The sequence below is a fragment of the Lineus longissimus genome, chromosome 2, assembly GCF_910592395.1.
Source record: "Lineus longissimus chromosome 2, tnLinLong1.2, whole genome shotgun sequence".
In the NCBI taxonomy this organism is placed as follows: Eukaryota; Metazoa; Nemertea; class Pilidiophora; order Heteronemertea; family Lineidae; genus Lineus; species Lineus longissimus.
In genome coordinates this window covers 21,666,448-21,691,017 of record NC_088309.1, presented here as the reverse complement: position 1 = coordinate 21,691,017, position 24,570 = coordinate 21,666,448, and the positions used below count along the sequence as shown (strand labels likewise).

At 40.2% G+C, this 24,570-nt stretch overlaps 2 protein-coding genes across 3 annotated transcripts; one reads left to right on the top strand and one right to left on the bottom strand.

Annotated features, from left to right (window-relative positions):
* Positions 1–1,162: 1,162 nt before the first annotated feature.
* Positions 1,163–21,106, bottom strand: LOC135482859 (carboxypeptidase D-like). 2 transcript variants are annotated; one of them, XM_064763314.1, is made up of 29 exons: positions 20,254–21,106; positions 19,277–19,419; positions 18,523–18,692; positions 17,271–17,821; positions 16,622–16,881; positions 16,284–16,380; positions 15,685–15,997; positions 15,379–15,459; positions 14,627–15,072; positions 13,761–14,035; positions 13,297–13,399; positions 12,958–13,100; positions 12,522–12,691; positions 12,014–12,217; positions 11,640–11,818; positions 11,279–11,445; positions 10,775–10,863; positions 10,112–10,346; positions 9,731–9,839; positions 9,286–9,444; positions 8,718–8,886; positions 8,357–8,555; positions 8,082–8,223; positions 7,510–7,671; positions 7,131–7,247; positions 6,549–6,745; positions 6,020–6,205; positions 5,675–5,780; positions 1,163–4,048 (listed from the first exon to the last, which is right to left on the bottom strand). In XM_064763314.1, the coding sequence occupies exons 1-29, from the start codon at positions 21,098–21,100 to the stop codon at positions 3,825–3,827; spliced, it is 6,243 nt and encodes a 2,080-aa protein (XP_064619384.1). In that variant the 5' UTR covers positions 21,101–21,106; the 3' UTR covers positions 1,163–3,824. The 2 variants fall into 2 exon arrangements, with proteins under 2 accessions (XP_064619384.1, XP_064619385.1); XM_064763315.1 differs by having other exon boundaries at positions 1,163–4,042.
* Positions 21,107–21,423: 317 nt separating this feature from the next.
* On the top strand, positions 21,424–24,296 carry LOC135483771 (leucine-rich repeat-containing protein 47-like). The gene is made up of 5 exons (XM_064764802.1): positions 21,424–22,401; positions 22,606–22,722; positions 22,937–23,055; positions 23,227–23,329; positions 23,686–24,296. The coding sequence occupies exons 1-5, from the start codon at positions 21,424–21,426 to the stop codon at positions 23,971–23,973; spliced, it is 1,605 nt and encodes a 534-aa protein (XP_064620872.1). The 3' UTR covers positions 23,974–24,296.
* Positions 24,297–24,570: the final 274 nt, after the last annotated feature.

Here is a 24,570-nt window from a genome sequence, read left to right as displayed (position 1 = left end):
CATAGCCTACTCTGATAATCCATAAGAATACGACAGGGGGCCCTTTCTGCTTCTACACTAGCATTTGGCGGCGCGACGCAAAAATTGACTGCATGGACGGCTCATAGATGCTTCTACCGTTCTAGTAATAGACCATTTTACACCCAGGCGGAGGAAGTCATTGCGGGCCCAAACAAACCTAAATATAGGCACAACGCACGTTGTGTGCGACCACGCGGTCTTTTGTTTTCTTCTTGTTTGTTGTGGCTTTCAGTGTTACAATGGGAAGACGTAACAAATCATTCTTATCAGTTCCGAGATTCCGTGGTGAACATCACGCTGAAATTGGTCTTATTAGGACAAAGTCACAACCTGATTGTCACTCAGTGTCCTATGCCAGTGTTCTCCGATAATGTCGGCGTTTTCGTAACTGAGACCGAGTTTTGGGCGCTTAGTCGATACGTACTCAATTAGGCAGGTTGGCAACCCTTCTGAAGGAGCTGCTTTTCAGGGTGTCAAAAAAGGATGATAGGCCCCTATATTGTCGTTTAGCGTGTATGGGTGACGTGCCATACTAAAGGATAACTAGCCAGGATGTCCAAAAAGATAAGTTGATCTCCAACTAGATAATTTTGTGAGTATTCAGGACGTCCCAGGAGAAAAGACGTAGATGATAAAGAGCTCTGTTGCGGAGGAACCGTCACATTAACGCGGATAAAGGTCATTTTGGCGCATAATGGTAATCGCGTACGGCGTCAAGTAACATAGAGAGCCACCTGGCTATAAACCTTTGAACTAAACGAATTTTTGCTGTCGCCTTGTCTCTGGTCTCTGTCGACGTGCTTGCTGCGTGCAAGAAAGTACAAGCGGTTTGGTCGGACTACTGTAGGTTCTTCTCATACCAGGGGGATACATGATGAAACTTTAGGTTGTTCTCCAAGAAGGACAAGATGCACTTGGTGAAGAGCTCCCTATTCGAGGTGTCTATACTACACAAAGGCAGTAAGTTGTTCTCAAACAAGGACAATATGTCCCTGATGTAGAGCTCCCTATTCAGGCTGTCTCCACAACGACAGTCGTTTGTTCTCCAACAAGGACAATGTACTTGATGAAGGGCCCCCCTATTCCTGGCATCTCAAAAGACAGTAGGTTGGATATACACTGGTAATTCACAAAACAAGGATTATTCAAAATCTCATTTATTTATACCCCATATAAACCCCACAACCATTCACAACAATAGAGAGATTCAAATTTTGACCCAAGAATCAGAATGAGGAGTCTTTTTCTCACTGTGGTTGCTGTCAACCAGTTGATTGTTTTGTACCAGAGTTTCTAAGCATGCCATGCAATATCCGTCGTCCAAATGCCACTTCATTTTCATTCTCTTTCTCGGATCAAAATCTGAACCTCTCTCATATCAACACCTTCAACCTGATAATACACTGAATATGGTCCCATCTCATCTTGGAATCATTTCTATTATGCACCAACGAGTTCAAACTTTTTTATTTTTACATCCGGGTTCAAACCAAGAACGACCAGTACATACATTGGTGTTAAGGAAAACTTAGTCCTTGTGAAAAAGCTGTCCCAATTCAAATTATTGGAAGATTGTTGACAATTTTAATTGAAGGCACAATATGAAAACTAAGGCACCTTACGCTCAAACGTGCAAACCTGTACAGTGAACAACCTATCACCAGCCAGACCAAGTACCAGAAATTTGCCAAAGTTTGACATATCTTTGAATGGTATAAAATGCCTTGAATAGCATTGGATTAGTACTTGTTTCATGTGGTGCTATGCTTTACTTCTTCATTGCGCTACTGCTCCTCAAATGGAAGAACAATCAATCTAGTAAATTTGGTTATTTGGCAAATCAAGAAGTCTGTGGAAGAGGAAGCACCCAAGGTTGTTTAATGGTCAATTTTCCCAAAATTGCGGTCATTTTCAAGGAGATCTTTGACATTAAGGTGGCACCAGTCTCTCTGCCACTATTCACCACTCTCGAAATTTTTGTTCAAAATAATTTACAGCACACGTTTTCAAAAACAAATTTACAGAAAAATGACTAGTTTCAAATATCACCCAAATTTGCTATGGTATGAACAGAAAACTGAAAATTCACAGGCAGCAAACAAATCAAACAGCCAACTTCAAATATCAGGGGTTTACCACTCATGAAAATGGAATGATGTAAGAAACTCCATATAGATATGTGCCTAATCTCATTCAATGAACAAAACACTTTCAACACGATATCATTTTAAAACTAACTCTTTGGAGGCAGAATTCAATGGATGTAGGCACCAGTTTGCTCTCAAACAAACACACAAATGTTATGTTAGGTTCATAGGTGTTTTAAAAAATCATTTAAGGTGGTTACATGCAATGTGAAATAACTGAAATCAACCAAGTGTCGCTACAACCTCCAAAGGAAATGCCCTTTCATCGGCTTCCATGCATAATAGCAAGCATAGATTTGTTTTGAAAAAAACCCAACTCAACTATCATAAAATTTACAACAAGCAACGAGTCCATTTCAAAAAAGCATCATACATGTCTACCATAAGTCAATGTTTAGACTCATGGGGAGCCGGGGAAGAATTAGAAAAGAGTTGCTCTGTAATTTGACTGACTATCATTTTTTATTCCGATTCTGTGGTTTTTAACCTCTTCACTTACCACATGAACTCTGCATTATCGCACTTCCAGCTTCTTCCTTTGACTTCCTCCAATTTTCTAAACAAGGTTATGATGCGTCTTGGAAATGGGTTCTTTTACTCACCACTACCAACACTCTAAATATCTATCCATAAAAATCTCTGTTTTTAAATTCGATTGGCCCAGTTCAATCCCTGCCAAGTTTTAAAAAAACTCCAGTTGAAAATTTGGTCCCAAATTCTAAAACATCACACATCACATTTTGTCAAAGGGCCCTGAATAAACTGTCAAAATAAAAAAAACAACCCTTCATTGTATTTTGACAAGATTGTTGTCACTTCTGATTCAAGCGTGAGAGCTTAAGAGATTTGTCATTAAATCTGAACATGACCCATGAAAAAACTGCACCTCATTTACCATGTTTGCTGGTATGATTTACTCTCGCCCTCATCTGCCAACCGATACTTTTGTTTGTGAGCTGAATTTACAAGTTCATGAAAGACTTAATTACCTAACCTCAATTAAATATAGAATAGGCAGGCATGCATAAATCCCAGCCAGTATTATCAGTTTGGGTCTGTTCATCAAAAAGACCTCTGAAACAGCTTGAAGCTCAATTGGCACCATAGTAAACATGCACCTAAATCCATGAAGACTAAAAGGTACTCAATTGGAATTTGTAACAACCAACCACCTTCTATCACCTGTATCGCTTTACAATAGGTACTCTATCCTCTGGAGCAAAGAATACTGCGACTAATCACACCAGATTGGGTAGTTAGTTGCAAGGCCTAGCAGTGAGCCTTCAAGTCCACAAAAAGGAAAATTGCTTGTGTTACCATTAAAACCAACATTCTCATACACATATATGAATATGTGGATAAACTAACTATATATATATATACCTATACATATACACATACCCTAACAGTGACTTACTACCATACCCATTTTGGTGCGAAGGGTCATAAATATACTCTTTGTTCTTAAGGATTTACAATACCCTTCAATTCTTTTTTGAAAACTGACCACACTTTAATAATCATCACATTTTTTGTAAAACATTTTTATCCTAAAACTAACTGAATTACTTTTTTGTGTTCTTAACCAAATTTAATCTGGTTTAAGATACATTAGTTTTCTCTCTATTTTTTATTTTGTAGTGAAATTTCCCGTCATCACCTCTTGCTATAGTAAACTTCATCCTCTTCTTCTGACTCATCATGATAATCATTGTTGAGCAACGATTTTTTAGAATTAAAAGATTCCGGTTCATCATCGTAATATTCTCGTATTGACCGCCTGACTTGCTCCGCGTGTAACCGGTCATATTTCCGACTGTGGACCTTCCTCATGATGATCAAAATGGAAACGGTGATGAGGACTATCAGGAGTGCTGAAGCTGAAAGGACAAAGACAAGAGAATATTTAATTCTAAAGGTGCTGTGAAAGTTTTGTTTTGAAGTATTGGTAGTGAAATAAGTGTGGCAGTTATAGTTGATGATTGTGTGCAACTTTTCGATTAGAAAAAAAAGAAGTTCATTGAATTTCTTCTAGGAGTTTTATTCCTGCCAAATTTTGCCAACTGCAAAACGCACACAAAAATTTCCTGGTCAACAGAAATGATTATTTTTTAACATGAGGACTGACAGTGACTTCTGCTGACATGTACATCTGGAGCTGACACAGAAATTGACCCAAAACATTGAGAAATTTTTGTCGAATGTTCTTAATGAGAACTTCTATTAGAACATCAATGCAACCAATGGCAAAAGCAAATCACCGGGCCCAGATGTCCTATTATGATGATGACAAAAGCTCAAAACCCAGTCACCAAGGATTCCACGGAACTGATAAAAGAGCAAGCATCTAGCTAAAGCCCAACACCCCAATAACAAGACACTCAATGCAAACTCAGAATACATGCACCTCTAACCATACATTGTAAGCCATCTGCAATCCTCAGCTGCATTCCTGCAGAGATCATGCTTAAACCTTGTAGGCGTCACCAGAATAAAAAACGGCAGTCTTTACATGATGATGCATGTAGAGATATCAAAATAGCCTCTTAAGACATTTATTTTGGTAAAAAAAACCTCATACCCATACCCCTAGCCATTAGCCACAACTATCCAACGCCATAAAACACACTCCTCTCCTCGTAAGCAGAGGTCCAGTATGGCCCATAACCTGTAATGGTCAACACCAATTGGTGATAACCTTCATGACAACCGCCTGCATCGTGCATCCCGACTTTCTGACAATTAACATGTTTTTTTTGTGGATGTTTAACATTGCACACTTCATCTATTGACCTTTTTTTGGAGGGAATCGCTAGGTTGTGAAAAGAGGTTAAAACCATTGAAATCCAAACCGTGTGAACCAGTGGAAGCATGAAGATTATTTGAAATAAGACAGCAAGAAAGCAGTTCGAAACATGCCGAGTCATATACTTGCCATTGAAAGAATATATGTTGATGTACAAGGAACACAGGAAACATCATGGTGGAAAGAAAGGAAAGTGGTGGGTTAGTAGAAACTATTCATTTATTGGTATATGAAGGGGATTGGGTTTAATATGCGAACATAAACAAGAGAGTCTTAAAGGAGGCTACAGCAGGCAGGAGGAGCTAGGGGTCCACCTGATTAATATGCACAGTCCGAGGACTGGGCCTGGTCTGAGTAAGTGACTATAATATTCCTTGGCCAATTCTGAAAAATTCTGATATACTGCAAGGTATTAGAGACACCCATCAGTGACCCCATCCGGCCAACCTGGCTCATGCCTTAAAGGGATAAGGCGGGCGACTTGCTTATTCTTTTAATGGAACAGGACTTTGGAATGTTTTTATCATGATCTCAGCTTGTTTCATGACGTCATTTACCATTACACATTACACATGTACACATTTACCATTACACATTACACATGTACACATTTACCATTACACATACAGAACGGACACTTTATTTTGAGTTGAACTGTTCAAAAGCTTTAGAGATTGTAGAATATAAAGGTCACACTCACCTGCCACAGATACAAATATTATAGGCCCTGAACCAAGAATGAAATAATCCTCCTTCAGCTCAAATGTAACGGGAGTAGCTCCACGATTTTCACGTACATGTACGCTCTGAAAAAAGTTTGGGGAAAGATGTACACACTCGGGTACAAATTGTTCTGGTATACCGTTGGATTATGTCTTTGGCCTCGTAAGATCCCCCCAAGATATTTACAAACCAAGCGCTCAAACTGATTAGATTCTGAAACAGGTTGATTTCAGGAAACAAGTTGACTGAACTTGATAATTGCACTTTGCCTTGACTTGCAGATCCTTGGAAGCGTTAGTAGGAATGTTTCTTTTTCACCTACCAGAGTTTGAGGTATGTGTCCAAAAGCAGCAGCAGTGACCGCATATTTTCCAGGAGGCACAATCTTCCAGAAGTCTCCATCTTTGGCCGTCTTTGCGCCCCTCTCAAAACCATTAATGGCAACATAAGCATTCTTCAAAGGGCGACCATTCACAGCCTTTACAAAACCCTTGATACCTTGGTTAGCCTGCAACGATGGAAGTTTGTCAATAAGTTGGAAGGCCATTAGAAACAAGTTGTAGATATACATAATTTGTAAATATCAATCTGCACAACCCTGCTCATCCGAGAGGGATGAACTCAATGAATTCAATATAGCCTGTTGCTCTGTTAGTGCCATGCACCAAGGGACAAAGTCGTTTTCTTATCATAGTGCCTGAAAATATGTTCATACATATCATGGTGGTTACTTGCTTCTTTAATCTGAGGGGGGCCAAAGACATTTTTGAGGTACAAGTCTGCATGAGATTCAAGGGGGGGGTGCACTTGTTCCTGCCTTACTCTAGCAACACTTATGTATGATCGCCTACCTGGTCAATGAAATCCATAAGAGACTGCCTATTAGCAGCCCATAGATGAGGAAGATCACCAGCAGATGGGTACAGGCAGCATCCCGTATAGACTGTCAACTCCATGCAGTTTCTGGCATCATAGTTATAATCCTGCATGGTTCCTCCTCGGGGTTTCCAGTTAGCTGTGTTAACAATACCACCAGGGAACGTACGGTCTGCAGATAGAGTGAGAATACGAATTCATCACACAGGAATAATACAAAGGCCATATCATAAGAGTCATGGAGACAAGTCATCAAAGGGGAACTATAGGCAGGAGGTTCGGGGTCAAATTGGTCATCTACAGGTGATTATAATCCACAGTCGAGGTACTGGGTTGTGTTTGTTTCCATATTTTATTCCTCGTACAAGACGAATAGTTTTGTTGTACTGTCAGATGGGAGAGACCTCTACTGGCAACTTCATGTAACTTAATCTGACCTACGGGCTCCTGCCTAGAGACTTACTTCAAGGGACGCAAAATTTCACACATCTACCAACTTTCAACAAGTTTTTTCGACTCTTCCCCCTATGGGAGCAAGTTACAATAGACTTGCTTACCTTTATCTTGCGCACAACCTGGTTTGCCTGTGGACATAGTCGGGTGACTCTTTGCATACATGGAGGCAAAATGATGGAACATGTTGGCATCGGGGGTTTCTTGGAGTGGACCTGAGGCTGAATTACAAAGATAAATGAATGCAGTTAGAACCAGTTTGGAACAGTGAAGAGAGATTTACAATGTGCCACTTAGGTTGAGGACCAATTGGGGTTTGTGGCCAAGTGATTACTCATGGCAGAGGAATCAAGAACAAGAGGTCCCAGGGCCTGGCACACTGTTGGGATTCAGGATGGGGCTTTTTAAACAGGACATCAAGACAGGTATCCCATTCCCCCATTCAATTACTGAACATATGTATAAATCTGAGTTCTTCCTTACCATTAACTACACCCTGAGCAGCATAAGGATAGGCAGCTACCAAGGATCCTCCTCTGAGGACTAGAGAAATAACGAATGGTTCTTCATGCATGTACTGCATCAACGCTTTCGTCTCTGGCTCAAGGCTGCTGTCATTCAAGCTGGGTTCCACCAAAGGAGTGGCTAAAAAGAGACAGTTTTTGATTATTATTCTGTCTTCAACATATAGTCAGTATTACTTTTAATAAGACTTCATGGTTCTACCAATACCAAAATTGAGCAGAGGACTACTCTTCATAAAGACTCCTACTTGTAACTTTCAACAGTTTTTTCTTTATTTGATATGATGTTAGACACCCTAAATTTTCTTTCTGAAATTAGAAAAGAGTATAAATTTGTCAGGCACTGCATGATGGGTGCCTGTCAACCAAGGTTTAGTGTCCGTCATTGACAAATACCGGCAACTTAAATCAAGGATCACCTTTACCATGGCAGAACTGGCCGGCCCTGTCACTACTTGTAGCCAACCTCACTGATATATATCACAGGTAGGCCACACACAGAACAGCAAATGCTGAAGAAGATTAACTTACAGATAGTTGGGAAGTTTGTATCAAGGTCCACGCCATTGGCATTGGTTTCTCCTTCCTTTCCATCGCAGTTGCCAAGGACAGCAAGCTCGGCACCATCAGGATTGAGCATAGGGATGACATGGATACGATACTTGTCTAGTAACTGAAAGCAGATAACTTTCATGATTATTCGTAGACACCATATGGCATGGCCTTGTCCAAGCTCCAGCCTGTAGTTTCACTTTTATTTTATCGCCTGACATAAATAAGAGGAGGAATAGATCATTACAACTTACCTCGGTGATTGCCCAGTCATCTCCATACTGTTTACACAGATAGGAGATGAACTCCAAAAGAATTTCGCGTCCTACAGGCTCATTTCCATGTACACCAGCGACCAACTTCACGCTAGGAACGCCAGGCCTATGAACTCGGTTCTGAGGTGAGCCAACCTGCAGAACCCAGATGTCACGGTTCTTCACACTCTTCCCAATACTAGAAAGAAACGTTAGCAAACAAATTACAACCAAGAAACACACACATGAAAATACAGATAATATAGTGTTCATTACATAATTCTATTTTTCACTGGGTCACTGCTCCTTTGTCAAAATTAAATGAGAATGTTAGTGTAAATGAGAAAAGGCTTAGGCTTACCTTTTCATGGATGTAAGTTTAGGGAATGTTTTTGTAATATTTTTCAGGTATTCTGTGGTTATTGCGTAGTCATGGTATGGCATAACTGATACTTCAGGACGAAGGGTTTTATTCACGCGCTGGACTTTGTCACTCCACCGACTTACTTCTTGGGTGGAAGGTTGATAGCCTGGAAGTAACGAAGGATAAACACATTCACAAAGATGAAGTGACGATCGATGTTGGGGCAAGGCTGCCAGAGGACGAACACAGAAAGCAATGTGAGTCGTGGTTTGTGGCAAAGACTTCTGGAGAACATTTGAATAGCAAGGGGAAAGGGTCACAAACTGTTTTTTCGTTCTAAATGAAGGAAGAATCTATGCAGTTATTGACTAGCTAAAAACATTCTGTGGACCACCTCACCATGGACAAGCATGGCACATTGGCCAATACAGTACATTATTACTGCAATGCCTCCCCATGGCCAATCAAGGTGTATGTGCCTAGCACCACAAACTGCTGTACATTCTCAACTGGGCAATAGGCGCATTGGAAAAAGTTGGTTGAGTTGGGGCATCAGGAGGCTTACCTGTGGCACTAAAAGTAACAGCAACACTAGAATACTTCGGCATCATAAGGAAGACATCTCCATTGTCTGTAGCTTTGCGGACCTGCTCGTGGCCGTGAACCTTTAGCATTCCATTTTTCAACCGTTTACCCTGGGGATTGCGTAGCGTAATGCAAAGACCTGTGAAAGAAAACAAATCATGTTGACAAACACATTGGCCCTGACATAGGAGGTCCCTCATTTGAGGCCATCAGACGGTTCAGTTAAAAATCAATTCGGGTCCATTCCAAAACATTTTCTGGAAGGTTGAAATAGTCAGCCATCCTGTACTCTTTAAATCTTGAACAAGCTGATTAAAGTCAGGATTAGCCCCAAACCTTTAGGCATAAAAGATTGTCCTGTTGACCTCTCTTTGTGTGCGATACACAAATAGCTCGGCAATAACAAGTTAAAGAAAGATCTTAACCTTTATTTACTGTTGATATGACACTAATCATCGATTCTAGGTTCTTTCGCCAAATGTCTGGAAGTCTGTCAGCACTTGGGTACTTGCAACATTCAATATGTGGCGCAATCTGGAACAAATTAAACAATGTCTTCTAATACTTTTGAGGAAGACGAGAAGTTGATACTACATGTTCTAGGGCTGGATGAGGTTGCTCAGACAGTCAGTTACCTTACCCCTAGACCTAGACTACTATTATACAGACCCACAATGAAAGTTTTGTGGTTGAACTACAAGTAATCCATCATTGAATTGGACATCGGTTTAAAATAAGCACAGCAGAAATTAATCTAGAGCGGTCAGTAGCCATACCACTTATTCAAACCCCTAGCAAAGACTTACCATGAAAGTATAGTGTTTGAAATACAAGTAATCCATCAAGGAATTGGACATCAGTTCGAAATAAGCACCATGGGCGACTCCATCAGTGAAGTTTCTTCCAGGGCAATGTTTTCCCAATGCCATCTCTTCGTTTTTCTGTGAATATGCTAGGGCAAGATACCTGAGGTCTCTCTCATCTTCTGTCATTATGGAGATTTTTCCAAACGTGTTTGGTCTCTCTTTGTGAAGCGGATACCTTTTGAAGAAAAAAAGAGTCATATGGGCGTTATGTTCATAAAACTAGGCCCAGCTTTTCAACAGAAGTTATAGACTAACCTGGCATTAACTTTAACTTGGTGTTAAGTATAATGGGCAAAATGGAATGAGATAACCCTAGGTTATAGTTAATGCCAAGTTACTGACTTAAACTTGTTTTGAACAACTGACCCAGCTGGATTGGTGATCATACTATCATAACATCATACTAACAGTAATTGATCACTAATGGAACGTCAAAATGATGTACATGTATCTCAATGACATGTCACATAGTTTTTCGTTTGTTTAAGCAAAACAAGTCGAAACTTGTTGTGAAAAAGATTAAATGTGACAGTGCAACCCAGCAGATTCGAGTTGCCAAATTCTCATTGCAAGGTGATAGAAAAATAACAAAACGATCATTACGTTGTAACAGATGCCCCAGCTTCTATGCTGACCACCATATCGATCTGGTTCTCGGCGAAGAACTTCTCCAAAGCAATCACTTCAAACATCTGGAAAAGACAAACTGTCGATATCAGCACAAGAAACAATGAATCCAAGATTGCAGGGATGATTCTTACATGTGTAACTTAGATACGTTTTTTCAGATTCTAAGAAACTGTGAAGTGCTTGCCCCCCCTCCTCATTGTACGTCAGTTGATTACTGGTGGGGATCCATGTGGTAAAATCATCTTTTATTTGTAAGGAGGAAACTCAAGAAACAAGAGGAAATTTATGCTTTAAGAGTCACCCTCTCTATCACATGAGTATAATGAGACAAACTGGAAATCGAACTCGGGACCTCTGTGGTGACAGGCGCAGATGTTCCTACTACACCACTCTGAAAACCCAGCCCAGTCATATGTTACAAGAGACAATTTTCATTGAAAAACACAAAATCTCATGACAATGGTCTCCCACACTTACTGCATTGTGTATTCCGAACTTGTCCTCCATCTTTGCCAGATTACTTCTCGACCCATCACAGTCCCCAGGATGGGCTCTAAAGAGGCCATCAATGTGCACAGCGGGGATGAGGAAGATTCGCAAGTCTTTTAACATGTCCATCACTTTCTTGTCCTTTCGTTTGTAGCCTGAAGAAAACAAGTGGAAATGGAAATTTATATGATCAGCTTTGGCCCATCTTGACCTCCCTATTGTCTGTGATTGGTAAATGTGACGTCTGGCCAGGCAGTGACTGTTGGCTACAGAGACTTGGTTGATTTGGATGGACCAGCAGACGGATTTGGCGGAATAAACAACAACCAGGTATGAGATTCATTCTTACCTTCATGGAAATGTCTGGCAAATCGTATGATCATCTCAAGTCCAAGAGGCTCATCGCCATTTATGGATCCAATGAAAACGATCTTTGGTTTGAGAGGGGTATCGCCATGCTTGACGTCAACGCTCATCTCGAGGCATCCTATTTCCTTGGCGAGCCCTGTCTGCCCAAGTTTGGTATACCTGGAAATTATCAAATATATCAGCTGCAGAAACATTGCAGTAAACACAAAAAGAAGTTAAGGCAAACCTGTGACAGAACCAAACAATTCATTTGTTCATCTTGTGAAACGAACATTTTCCAATAGTCTTGGCAATGACATTCAGAAAAGATGCGATGACTTTTTTCATCAAAGAATCTAAACTTTTTATAAGTACCTGAAAGCATCAGGACTCTTTCGGCTTATTGCCTTGATCTCCTGCACGACAGATATTCCATCCATGTAGGATGTCTTCAAGTTATTCTTGAGGTCAAAATCTTCTTTCAGAGACCAGCCGGTGAGAGTGTCCTCCTCTAGTGTGAAGTCAATCTGGATGGCGGCACCTGAGGTCACGGTGACTGGTTTGGTTACTGGTTTGTATCTGTTTTAAAACATGAGGAATGAGAAGCCTAACATTCGAAAGAGTGCAAGAACATGATAATGACTACAATTTTCAAGGAAAATCATTTTGTCAATGCTAATCATGAGGAGGATGGCTCTGAAATGGTTTACAGATAACCAGTCAAACAAGGATCTCCGAACAGCAAGTTGTTACCAATACTTCCATTGTAATGTCCCATGAATAGTTATTGTGATCCTTGGGGGCAATTCCCCCCTTCCCCTCTAGCCAAGGCCCAGCCGTGGCCGAAGATGGGGTCACTAAAAAAAGTAAAACACACACTCACCCATGTTTTTGTGCAGTTATCTTATATTCGCCAGGCGCTAGGAGACGCCAGTAGTCACCATCCCTAGCTGTTGTTAGATTATGCTGAATTCCTTCCACAGTAATGATTGCATTCATCACACCATTGCCGTTCTTTTTCGTTCTGACAAAGCCTCGCACACCTTTGTGAACCTGAATGAAGTTGGCATGAAAGCGTAAGTACTCAAACCAGAGCTCATACATATATCACCAACACGAGGCTCATGCAGATGATCAAAAGTTTATGGAAGTTGTGACACTGAATGTTTGTTTGATGCACCGAAAGAACCAGTCCAACATCACTGCATGGAACAAGGAACAAGGAACATTTTTGGTCATTCAGGAAAGTATCGGGAACTTAACATATCAAGACATCAGACCGACATCAATCACGTTGATATTCAATACCATGTACTCACCTGTCCCATAAAGACAAGCAGAGGATACTCATTGGCTTTCCAATATGCCTGCAAGGTACTCGCCCAGGGAAACTTGATACAGCCCAGCTCGATCGTGATCTCAAAGCAGTTGGTGTGCACATAGTTAAAATCCTGCATGCCGCCTAGAACGAAAAATGAAACCAAACTGAACAGAATGAAATAACTGCTTACAATGAAGAGTTGTCTTACTTCTTTATTTTGTTCTGAGCACAATGCCTTGTGTAATGCAGTGTGTTACCAAAAGCAATTGGATTGCCGCCATCACAAAATAACTTGGTATATTGAAAATATTCTGAAACGAATATCCAAGTATCTTACCAGCAACACTGTACCAATGAGCTCCGTTCGTAATGCCGTCTGGGAAGTACTCGCCATGCACCATATTAGGACATGGATGACCCGCATGCATGGAGGAGTGTGCCTACAATGGACAAGTGTAGAAAAAACAGTTAAGTAACAACGGATTTCAAGAGAAAATAGAACTTGCTGCCTTATGCATGTTATGGTGTTCCAGGCAAAAGGCCATCATGTCTGCCCTACTATTAACTAACTGGGAAAATTCACTTTGGAGGTCTGGTTATCGCATATACCAGTAGACTCGCATTCCATCACTTTCGTCTGGACTCATACTCAAATGACATCACAAAGGACATTTCGTATGAGCCATGAAAAGGTATGTTCTCACTGCACCTTCTAGCTGATGCAACTGGCCACAACGCCACTTTTTAAAGGTTCACACCCAAAATCAGCTCAACTGACTGGATTATTGCAACAACACTTACCAGGGAATAAGACTCAGCGAGTTGCTTGAAGACCGTATTATCAGGACATTTACTGTAGACGCCGTGTCCAGACTTGAAGTCATCCCAGGGGTAATTGGCCACTAACGACCCTCCGTGTAAGTTAGCAGACAGCACAAATGGATAGCTCTTCAACCAGTTAATGACTGCTGTTGTTTCGGGCTGGGCTGCTAGTGATGAGTGCCACTGATCGGGGAAGCTACGGTTCAAATCAATATTATTGGCATTCTTCCTTCCAACAAGGCCTTGCGAATCACCTAAAAGACATAGAAATAGACCAATACACACTCATGATCGTTTGAACAGCAATTCACAGATCAACTCCTGCAATAACCCTGACGGACAAGTCTCTTATCCAGGGGCAGTGATACTCCTATCACTTACAACTACAGAATACACGATTTTTGGTTGAGGTTTATATTGCCTACCAGTCTCTTATCCAGGGGCAGTGATACTCCTATTCACTTAGAACTACAGAATACATGATTTTTGGTTGAGGTTTATATTGCCTAGCAGATTTTAACTCTAAATAAAAGACAACACACTTTTGGTAACGTAATACGTGATTAACTACATGCACATCCTCTCCTGAATATTTACTCTGTGTCATTTAGTCTTATTGCGAAGCCCAAATGTCTGGCATATTCCATGGACCGGATAACATCATACATGTACATACAGGCACCACCACTGATATACGAATTTGTAACTTAGGTTGACTGAGTTAGTTTGGCTAGGCCTTAAATAATGAGCCTTCAATTCAACTAACTGCCTAATTCTGGATATAAAATGTAAACCTAAAAACTAATATCACGATCCAAAATGAGCGCAATCACAGACATACCAACCTTCATGTGCAATCTCGTATCCATCGGGGTTCATGCTCGGCATGATGTGGATCCGTGTCAAGTCGACCATCTGTGTTATAAAATCCACCTTGCCGTAATTATCACACAGAAGTTCGATGAGATTCAGCAGAACTTCTCGTCCGACGACCTCGTTCCCGTGCATGTTGCCAATGTATTTGAATTCTGGTTCTCCAGGTTCGTGTTTACCAGGATTGTCCGTAATTTCAAGCACCCAGAGTTCGCGACCTTTCACCGACTTTCCGATGGAGTACAAACGTGTGATTGAAGGACATTTGTTTGTGTATTTCCGTAGGAACGTTGTCATGGCATCAAATTTGTGATGTTCAAATTTTGTTGGTTCCGTAAATTTGAGAGCATTACGGTGGGCGGCATCTCCTAGTTTGTTGACCATGTTGACGAGAGACTCTAATGATGGTATGACTTTCCTGGGGAAACATAACATGGATTTATTGGACATGTTGTAAGGATTCCCAAAGAGTGCATGAAATTATAAAGTATCAATAATATTCTGGAACATAAGGCCTTTGAAGGTCGCTGTCACTCAGGCTACTTTCATGTGGTGTAGCTGTCACATTAACACCAAAGTTAAGGTTGTCCACAAAATGTTCAGCATAAAGATAACACAACGTCACGACACCATTTACAAGTATTTCTAGGATTTCATAAACTTTTATGAAGTATTATAAAAATAGAAAAATGGTTGTAGTAGTTAGACTAGTCGATCAACTTACTGCTTTTTGTCAAGTTTAATTTCCACACTCGTTGCCACACCATCGGTTACCACAATGTTTTCCTTCGTAATAGAACCATAACTGAAAATAAACAATATCATCGGTAACTTATCATTGGCTGTGGAACCCACATGAAACACTGACCAATGGAATGATTTTGTGAAAATTTTTACTCCATTCTTTGGTAACTGATCATACTGACTGAGTAAGTCTCGTACCCAACGACAACATACGACATAAAATCTTTTGAATCCAGACACATTTCATTAAAAGAAATTTCAGTGAAACTTCACAATGTACACTTACTCTGAATGCGATACAATGATACTGTATGTTCCGGGTGTCACAAGTCGGAAAAAATCTCCAAACTCCGCCGTGGAAACGGAGTGTTCGATCCCAGCCACTTTCACAGAAACGTTAGGAATTCCTGCATTCGTCTTTGAATCCTTCACGAAACCTTTGATTCCTTTGTGAATCTGCCCAATGAAAGCTAACAAGGGTAGCTTGCTGACCTCCCAGTAGTCCTTCATTTTCTCCTTGGTTGGATAGTTGGTACAGCCAAGTTCCGCCGCCAGCTGGATACAACCAGTGTGTTCATAATCCCATTTCGTCATTCCGCCTGGAAAAGTAAATACAGTATCACTGATAAAAAACTATGGTGCCGTGAATGTAAAACTAAAATTCTACCTGTTTGATTTCCTTCCAATGCAGTGATGCACCTGCCCTGAGAATGAGAACAAATGAAACAAATCTTATGAATGGTTACTTGGAAAGGAATGGGCTGGCTTCGACTTGAGGATCTGGTTACAAACAGCCCAATTTTGCTGACATATTGACAGTGTTGATGTTGAACTTCAAGTCACTTCAAGAGCACAACCTTTGACTTTCAAATGCTTGATACCTACCGGAAATCGTGTACCAAGTCACTCCATCTGCTGTATCAGTGGTGTATGTTTCCTGAGCTTTCGGGCAGACGTGTCCTTTGTACCGAGTGGAATGTGGCTGAAAGAAATGAAGGAGTGGGGTAAATTAAAATGTAATCAAACAAATTGCATTTCAATGGTTTTTGAGATTCGATTTTCCGATTGTGCCATAATCCCCAATTATGTCAAATGAGCAGTCAAAACATATCTCAGCTTTGGCATGGCCTCACAGGCTCACCACAGAGTAGGCATTTTGTTTTCAATAAATTTCTATCGAGTCAGTTTTTTACTTAATCTTCATGGCAATTGGTATGACAAACCTTCGAAAAAGACAATGCCAATGCCCTCGAGATTGAATCATCAGGCCCCTTGTGGTACAAGGCTATGCCAGTCTCTGTATTCTTGTAGGTCACGTCAGCCGCTAGAGAACCACTCCTGAGGTTCATCCCCAGCACAAACGGTTGAGACTGGAACCATCTCATCAAGGCTTTCGTTTCTGCCTCTGTGGCTTTGATATCTTTGTTAAAATCTTTGTCGATATCAATGTGATGGGAGTTAAGATGGCCTGCTGATGGATCCCCTAAAATAAGGAATTTTAAAGATTCCTAAGATCATTGGTAAGATTACTGAACACACAGGATCAGACAAAAGCAACAAAAGTACTCCGTACTTGTGACGAAGCAATCACATTTTTAGGACTGGAGCTGAGACAACTGCTTTGTGTAACAACAGAGACACATCATTTTGGCTATCCAGACATACTTTCTGAGCTATTTTTAGCCCTAGTCATCTTGGCCACCCTGACATACTCGCTGAGCTATCTATTTTTAGCATGGAATTTGTGTATTTTACATAACTTTCTATTCATTGAGATTTCAAAGCCACATATTCCTTTTTGTTTCGACAGTCCTTCATCTGCCCTACAATGGGAAAGAGAAAATGAAAATTGTCCTGACAAGTCAAACTTACCTTGCTTGGCATTGTCGTAACTGTCTGGATTCGCCACCGGCATAATGTGAATCCTTGTATTATCGATCAACTGCGTAACAAACTGATTCTTTTCGTAATTTACACACAGAAAGTCGATGAGTGCCAACAAGTCAGCAGTTGTACTAACATCATCTCCGTAGATATTACCGATGTATTTAAAGTCAGGTTCACCAGCTTCGTGTTGGCCTGGATTATCAGATATCTCAATCACATCAATCTTCTTCCCCTTGGCAGATTCCCCCGCTGAATATATATGAGTTATGCTTGGATACCGACTAGTTATGCCATAAAAATAAGTCAAGATCTCCTTTAATTTCAGGTGTTTAAAAGACTTTGGCTCAATGAAATTCATGTGTGTGTCATTTGAAAAGGTGTTGATTGTGTGTATGATGTTTTCTAAAGGCTTCAAAGGGGATGAGGTTGTCTTCGGTGGTTGCCTTGTTTGTATAAGCCTCTTTTTCATTCTAAGTTCAACCTGGGTTGGAGAGCCGCTAGAAACCTTGATGTCCTTCATTGTAGTAGGCAGGTAACTGAAATATACAATAAAGAATATTTACCAAATATGTTGAAGAATTTTATTTCATAAGATCTTTTTTTGTAAGATGTTCTACACTTCAAGTCAAGCATCTCACACATTCAGTTCAGGAGGCCAATTTCATTCCTAAGAGACCTATTAAAGCTGGATTTAAAACAGGACATCATGACACCTGCCTAAGGGTACTTTCAATCAATCATGATACTGCGATCATATTTCCATCATTCAGGGCATTTCTAAGGATTTATCTAAATGTCTCTTTGATCGCCACTCAATCAGGTAATCTTGCACCTTATTCACACATGATATCCCCAGGCTTGTTGAGTTCACCAAGTGCTCAATCCTACATTTCTTGTGTGTCACAAATTGATTCGAAGGACACAATCAAGTTACACTATTCCACACAATGCTTTGGTCAGTACACGTCGATGAAATATCCAATATTGTCTGTGTGTCAACATGGAAAACGGTTTGAACAGAGGACAGGCGTCCGATTTATCACCCTTAGACCGAGGATGTCCTCAGTTTGAAAGTCATCCATTGGAATAAGGCACAGCCATGTGTTTATACAGCAATACATATCCTCATGTCAATAGGGATGATACAACCCCAATGTTGTCCCTAAAACCAACTGTACAGAAAATGTGCTTTATCTGTTTACTCTAGCCACTGAGCTATGCAAAGAAATGGACATACTCGGGGTGTTCCGCAGTAACAGTGTACGTCCCAGGCAGCAACAACCTCCAGAAGTCACCAAACTCTGCAGACGTCACATTGTGATTGATACCATGGACCATGAGAGTGGCATTGGCAATACCCTGTTTTGTACTGTCATCATGGATAAATCCTTTCATTCCAATGTGGACCTGTTAACAGAAAGCACTTGTGATGAATTTGAGGAGAAGGTTTGTGCCTCTTCATATCATAAATGTACTGTGTCTTTGTTCGCATATGACATTTTATAGGGACATCTCTATTCCAACTGACACGATCTCCATCTTCAATTCAAAATTATCACATGATAATCGAACAATCCCAAGCATGTTCAGAGGATGGTCCTGGTTCTTTCTAACACCGTTAGTCACAATATGCACAAGGATATGAGATCAGGAGATGATATGTCATCAACAAGATTTAGATTCTGAAAACTTATCAGAAGTGCCAAATATCCTTTTGAAACAAGCTGTTGTTGTAGTGCCAATCATTACCTTAGGTCAAGTAATCAATACTTTGGCATATATACAAATGGTACACATTAAGTATCTCAACATTTGACAGCTGGAAATATCTGATAAACTAATAAACTGAACACGTGTCTTGTTATTTTGCCTCCACTTTCGCGGTTTCAATTTTAGTTACATGTAGTACAGAGATTCTCCAGCGCTTAGTGAATTCTTTAAACGCAATGAAGGTCTTACAAAAATTTAAAACAATAATCCAGTCGACTGACCTGCTTCAAGTAACTGATGAGAGAATTCCTGTTGTTTTCCCACTCCTTGGCTAATTCCCGAGCAAATGGATATTTACAGCATGAAAGCTCGACTGTTATCTCAAAACAGTTGCTGTGGAGATAGTTGTAGTCTTGCATCCCACCTGAAGTAAGGACAAATTGTAAAATGAAAGATAGTTAAAATGTAGGGGTGAGCCTCAAGTTCCAGGAACTCGGTCAATAGATGATTTTGAGAGGAAGGAGGACATCAGTATTAGAATATCAGTTACAGTATACAATACATATGTGACCCGTCACAGCAAAACCAGGCGCATGTCGCACAGAAGATGAGCCAAAGTGACACCAGGAGATAATGGAAGAAATTGATGTGCTCATATTTCACAAAAGGCAGACAATAGAGAATTGATCAAACAGTCCGTCTCAAGCTGCCAAGCTCAGAGCGACATGCGCCTGGTTTTGCTGTGACGGGTCACATATACATGTAGGTGACATGTAAGATTCAACAAAACATATGTAGCTCCAGCCACCTCTCAGATAATGAAGGCATGACAGGTCCCAATCAACAGATGGAACTTTATCAGACACATCTACATTGTAACGATGGCATACACATGCTCCATTCATGAATATTAAATTTTATGTCATTGCATCTAAGGCTTACAAGCATCCAAAATGTACAGCAATTTAATTTCCTTGCACCTGAACGTTCACTCTGTAAAACTCCAGCAACTGTGTGATAGAACACCTGCAGTGGTGACTGCAGTTATGACTCCTAGTCCTCTTTATGTTGCATAATCATATGATTACATGTATTGTTATATCACAAACCAGACAAACTGATAAAATCAGTTCGATAGCACAAATGTTATCATTTGTCTTATTTCAAACAAATGTTCTGGCCTAAATCTATAAAATCGGGTGGAAATAATCATTTAAGTCCAGAGAAAAGACAAACCACGGCAGACAAGTAACTTTACCTGGCACATCATACCAAGCAGCACCATTTGTGATGCCACGATTTGCTCCAAAGTTGTCACCACGACATAAGTTCCCCTTCGCCATTGTACCATGGTTGTCAGCATAAACATGAGCGAGGTGCTGAAATACAGCATTATCTGGTGTAGGACTGTTGTGACCTTCTATGACATGTGACCTCGAGTCATCAAATGGATAACTAGCCACCACGCTGCCTCCGTGAAGATTTGCCGAGAGGACAAACTTATTCTCTTGAATCCACTTCATCATTGCCAAGGTCTCGGGTTCTTGTCCGCGTACGGTTTTGAATTGGTCAGGAAAGTTACGATTTAAATCCACATCCTTCCCATTACCTCGCCCCAACACACCACCACACACTCCTTCATGAGCATGTTCAAATCCATCCGGATTTAAAGTCGGCATGATAAATATATTTGTCCTGTCAACGAGGTCCGAAATCGTACGATTATTTTCATAATTATCGAGCAAGTATTGAACTAAAAATATGAGCATTTCCCTTCCAACAGCTTCATTGCCGTGCATATTGCCTACATACTTGAACATAGGCTTTCCTGGCTCTTTTTGGCCAATATTGTTTGTAATCTGCAAAGCCCACAGATCTCTGCCTTGTCCACTCTTTCCAACAGAGTGGAGTTTTGCCAGATTCGGATGGAGTTTCTCATATTGCTTCAAAAGTTTTGTTAAATCATCATGATGGTGATATTTTGATGTGTCTATACTCTTTGGATATCTACTGCCCACTGTGAATCGTCCATTCTGCGATATTAACACGAGAAATAGGAAAAATATGCTTTGAAACAGGACATCCAGATGGCAAAAATTCGCCATGATTTGTTTTTTAACAAACAGGAAGTGAATGACTGCTTGCCGCGCCATCTTACGTGAACGATGAAAGGTGACACTTTGCTAAAATACTAATAACACGTTATCTAACCTAATGTAATCACAAATGTCATGATAGATAGCAGTACTGCAATTATTTATATCAACTCAACACTTGCATTTTGCATCTATTTATCAGAAATTCATGAAAAACAAGGTTTTCGATTGCAGACGAAATTTTAGTCTCAAGCAAATCAAAATAAATAATAACAAAAAAACGTGACGAGTTATCACAAATGCAATGCTTACCCTTGAGACTATTGATAAAAATGGCATCCTCATGGACTGAGGTTGCAGTTGCAAAGAAAGAAGATAGGCGAGAACTAGTGCTTCACGGCACCGATATATCCAAACGAATCGATGAGAAGGGTCTTGACACATCCATTTTCAATTTGGTCCATTTGAATTTTCTAGAAATCACTAAAACAACGCTTAAAACTGTCCCAACAGATGTTGAAAAATTGGTCAACTTGACTTCACTGGTTTTGCATACAAATGCACTGGAAGAAGTGCCCTCCGCCATGGGGGCCCTGAAAAAATTGAAATTGCTTGATCTATCAGGGAACAAACTTCAGTCCTTGCCCGACGAGGTCTGTACACTGAGGGAATTGCAGACGTTAAATGTACGTTGCAATTCATTGACGTCCTTGCCAAATGTGAAAGGGTTGGTCCTGCTTCACATTTTGGATGTTTCAAACAACCAACTCGATCTGCTTCCTGATGACATCTCCTCAACCGAACTGCAGCATTTAAGTCAGATTCTAGCAAAAGCAAATCATCTTCAAGAGATACCGAGTGATTTTCATGAACTTCCAGCCTTAAAAACTCTAGATGTTTCTGATAACCGACTGCAAGAAATTCCGGCTGAAATGAGTTTGTGTGCCAAGTTGAAAGAGTTGAACTTCAAGGAAAACAAACTTAAAGATAGACGACTTATGAAATTAATGGAGCAGTGCCATACACGATCTGTGATTGACTATCTGGAAAAACAGTATAAGAAGGAGAACGAGAAGAGGGGCGTATCCACCAAGGGTGCCAAGTCAAAGAAGAAAAAGGGAAAGGGGTCAAAGGAGGTGGATGAAGTCGCTAAGAACCTGATGGAAGTTCTTCACTTTACTAAAACTGGTGCGACAGTCACAATCACAGAAAATGTGCTTGAAGTCCGGCCCCATATCCTCTGCTGTATCGTGAGGGATCTCCACTTCGAGAAGTCTCTGAATATCTTCAAAAGATTTATTTCGCTACAGGTACATCATAGAAATTGCTTGAATTGGTCTGGTTAATTTCAGCTTTTTTGGTTCAATCTTCAGAGAAAAATCAACAATATTTTATAGTCCTCTTGGATAAAACTGCCGTTTTTAGTGTAGTGGCAGTGCTGATAGTAGAACTTGGCAGTGTACAATGTAATAGGGAAAACAATAAATCGTATCTCTTTTTTAATTGAATTCCAGACCAAACTCCATGAGGATATAGGCCAGAAGAGGCAGGCAGCTACCATTGCAACTCATGATCTCGCGTCTCTTAAGTTTCCTTTGACGTATGATGCAAGGCCACCGCTGAGAATGAAGGTGAGAATAATTATTTGAAAATGAGCATTAGGAAAGTAGCGTACAATTTACCTACTGGCCTTTGAAGAAAACAACTAAAAGAATGTCCTCTCCCTTATATCTATCTATAAAGCTCACAAGACAGAAGGGTGGTTTTTAAAACACAACTTTTGGCGCATTCAAATCAGAGAAATGCTGTATACCGACATTGTTGACATTTCTATTTATTGTCCAGCTTGTTCCTTTGATGAAAGTAAAAGAAGTTACTGCCGACTCCCTCGTCACAAAGCTGCGCCAGGAAGCAGAGGAGCAGAGGAAGGAAAAGAAGAGAAATCAGTTGTCGGGAATACACAAGTGAGTAATGCATTGGTAACCATAGTAACTCACTAAGGAAGACGATATGCCTTTACCTAAGGGCAGACGTTAATGTTCAGAAACTTATTACTCCTGCCATTAAAAACAAATTCATAACTAACGGTCAGCTCACAAATGATTTACTGTGGTTTTCGATATTTTATTTTTTAGGTATCTGGACCTGTTGAAGGACAAGCCACTGTACCCGTGTCTGGTTGATGGTGAAGACACTGTGATATCATTTCCACCTATAACCAACTGTGAGAAAACCAAGGTAAAATAACCCCATGTTGGTGTCTACTATTCACTTTTACCTCCGTATTTACAGCTGTCTACTTAGGAAACCTCTCTGTATGAGGGTTTGCCTTTATAGAGGTGCGTACTGTAATTTGAGGAGTGACTGTTCGAGTTCAGAAATTGATTGTCAACCTTTTTAATGTATGAAGTTTTTGATCACTCTCCAAAGTATGGACAAAAGTGTTTGGAGTTCCTACTGGTCTGTAAGAAAAATTGTACAACAGTGTTTCAAAATACTCCCGGGTTAGAAGTCTTCATAAAGAATTATGCACTTTTTTTTCAATTCAGTTTTTTTTCCATTTCTAATTCCATTGCATATTTTCTTCAATTCAGATATCAAAATCGACTAAGGACATCCTGATAGAAGTGACAAGCTCAATTAGTCTCGACATTTGCAAGAAGGTTCTTGACCAGTTGCTCCAGTTGATGCTGGAAATGGGACTGGGCACAGCGAAGCCGGAAGGGCAGGATGAAGCTTCGGCAGATGAGCAAAAAGTTCCAGAAAAACTTATCGTGGAGCAAGTGAAGATACTAAATGCTGAGGGAAATATGAAGGATGTGTACCCATCAAGGACAGACCTGCAAAGTGACTCTTATGAAATCAATAGGGACTATGAGTGAAATCAACTGGATGTGTGACCTCAACCACCTTAAAATGGTTGTGTGGAAAGTGCAGATAAAATTTTGATATGGTTTGACAAGGAAGACAGTTTTGACAGATTTGAATGGTCATTAACGTGAATCATTAAAGGCCATGTCTCTTTGTAAACTTTTTTTCATGTTGTCAGCTAGAAATGTAATCCCTGATCCCCAGTTTCCAAAGATTTTTAAAATGGCAATTTCAACCTACATATTCTGTTGTTGAATATTTTGTTACTGATATATTCCTGTATTATTTTATTGTACTATATAATACAATGGTTCTGATGTTGGTAATAATTTAATTGACTTGTCTGTGTTCCTTTGGTTTCTATTCTATCGCTTACCTAGAAGACCATGTCACAACCAAGGACATATCATGGACAAGTCACAATCAATGAACTTTCAAAAGCCACAACCTAGAAGTGATTACATTTTCTACATGCTGGAGCATTAAAAGATGACAAGACGTATGAAAATATTGTTTTTGAGCAATAAACCAACAGACCAATAAACCCCAACCGATGCCAAGCTGGTGTGGTTTGCAAAACACATGGAATAATCGACGACGTTTCAATT

What these genes read in the sequence shown, in the direction of transcription:
- LOC135483771 (XM_064764802.1), top strand. Translation starts at nt 21,424, where the DNA reads ATGGCATCCTCATGGACTGAGGTTGCAGTTGCAAAGAAAGAAGATAGG. An exon ending in GGCCACCGCTGAGAATGAAG is followed by an intron (nt 22,723 to 22,936) that starts GTGAGAATAATT and finishes TTTATTGTCCAG; the next exon opens with CTTGTTCCTTTGATGAAAGT. An exon ending in CCAACTGTGAGAAAACCAAG is followed by an intron (nt 23,330 to 23,685) that starts GTAAAATAACCC and finishes TCTTCAATTCAG; the next exon opens with ATATCAAAATCGACTAAGGA.
- LOC135482859 (XM_064763314.1), bottom strand. Translation starts at nt 21,100, where the DNA reads ATGGCGAATTTTTGCCATCTGGATGTCCTGTTTCAAAGCATATTTTTC. An exon ending in TCGCTGAGTCTTATTCCCTG is followed by an intron (nt 13,400 to 13,760) that starts GTAAGTGTTGTT and finishes TGTCCATTGTAG; the next exon opens with GCACACTCCTCCATGCATGC. An exon ending in AATATTTGTATCTGTGGCAG is followed by an intron (nt 4,049 to 5,674) that starts GTGAGTGTGACC and finishes TTGTCCTTTCAG; the next exon opens with CTTCAGCACTCCTGATAGTC.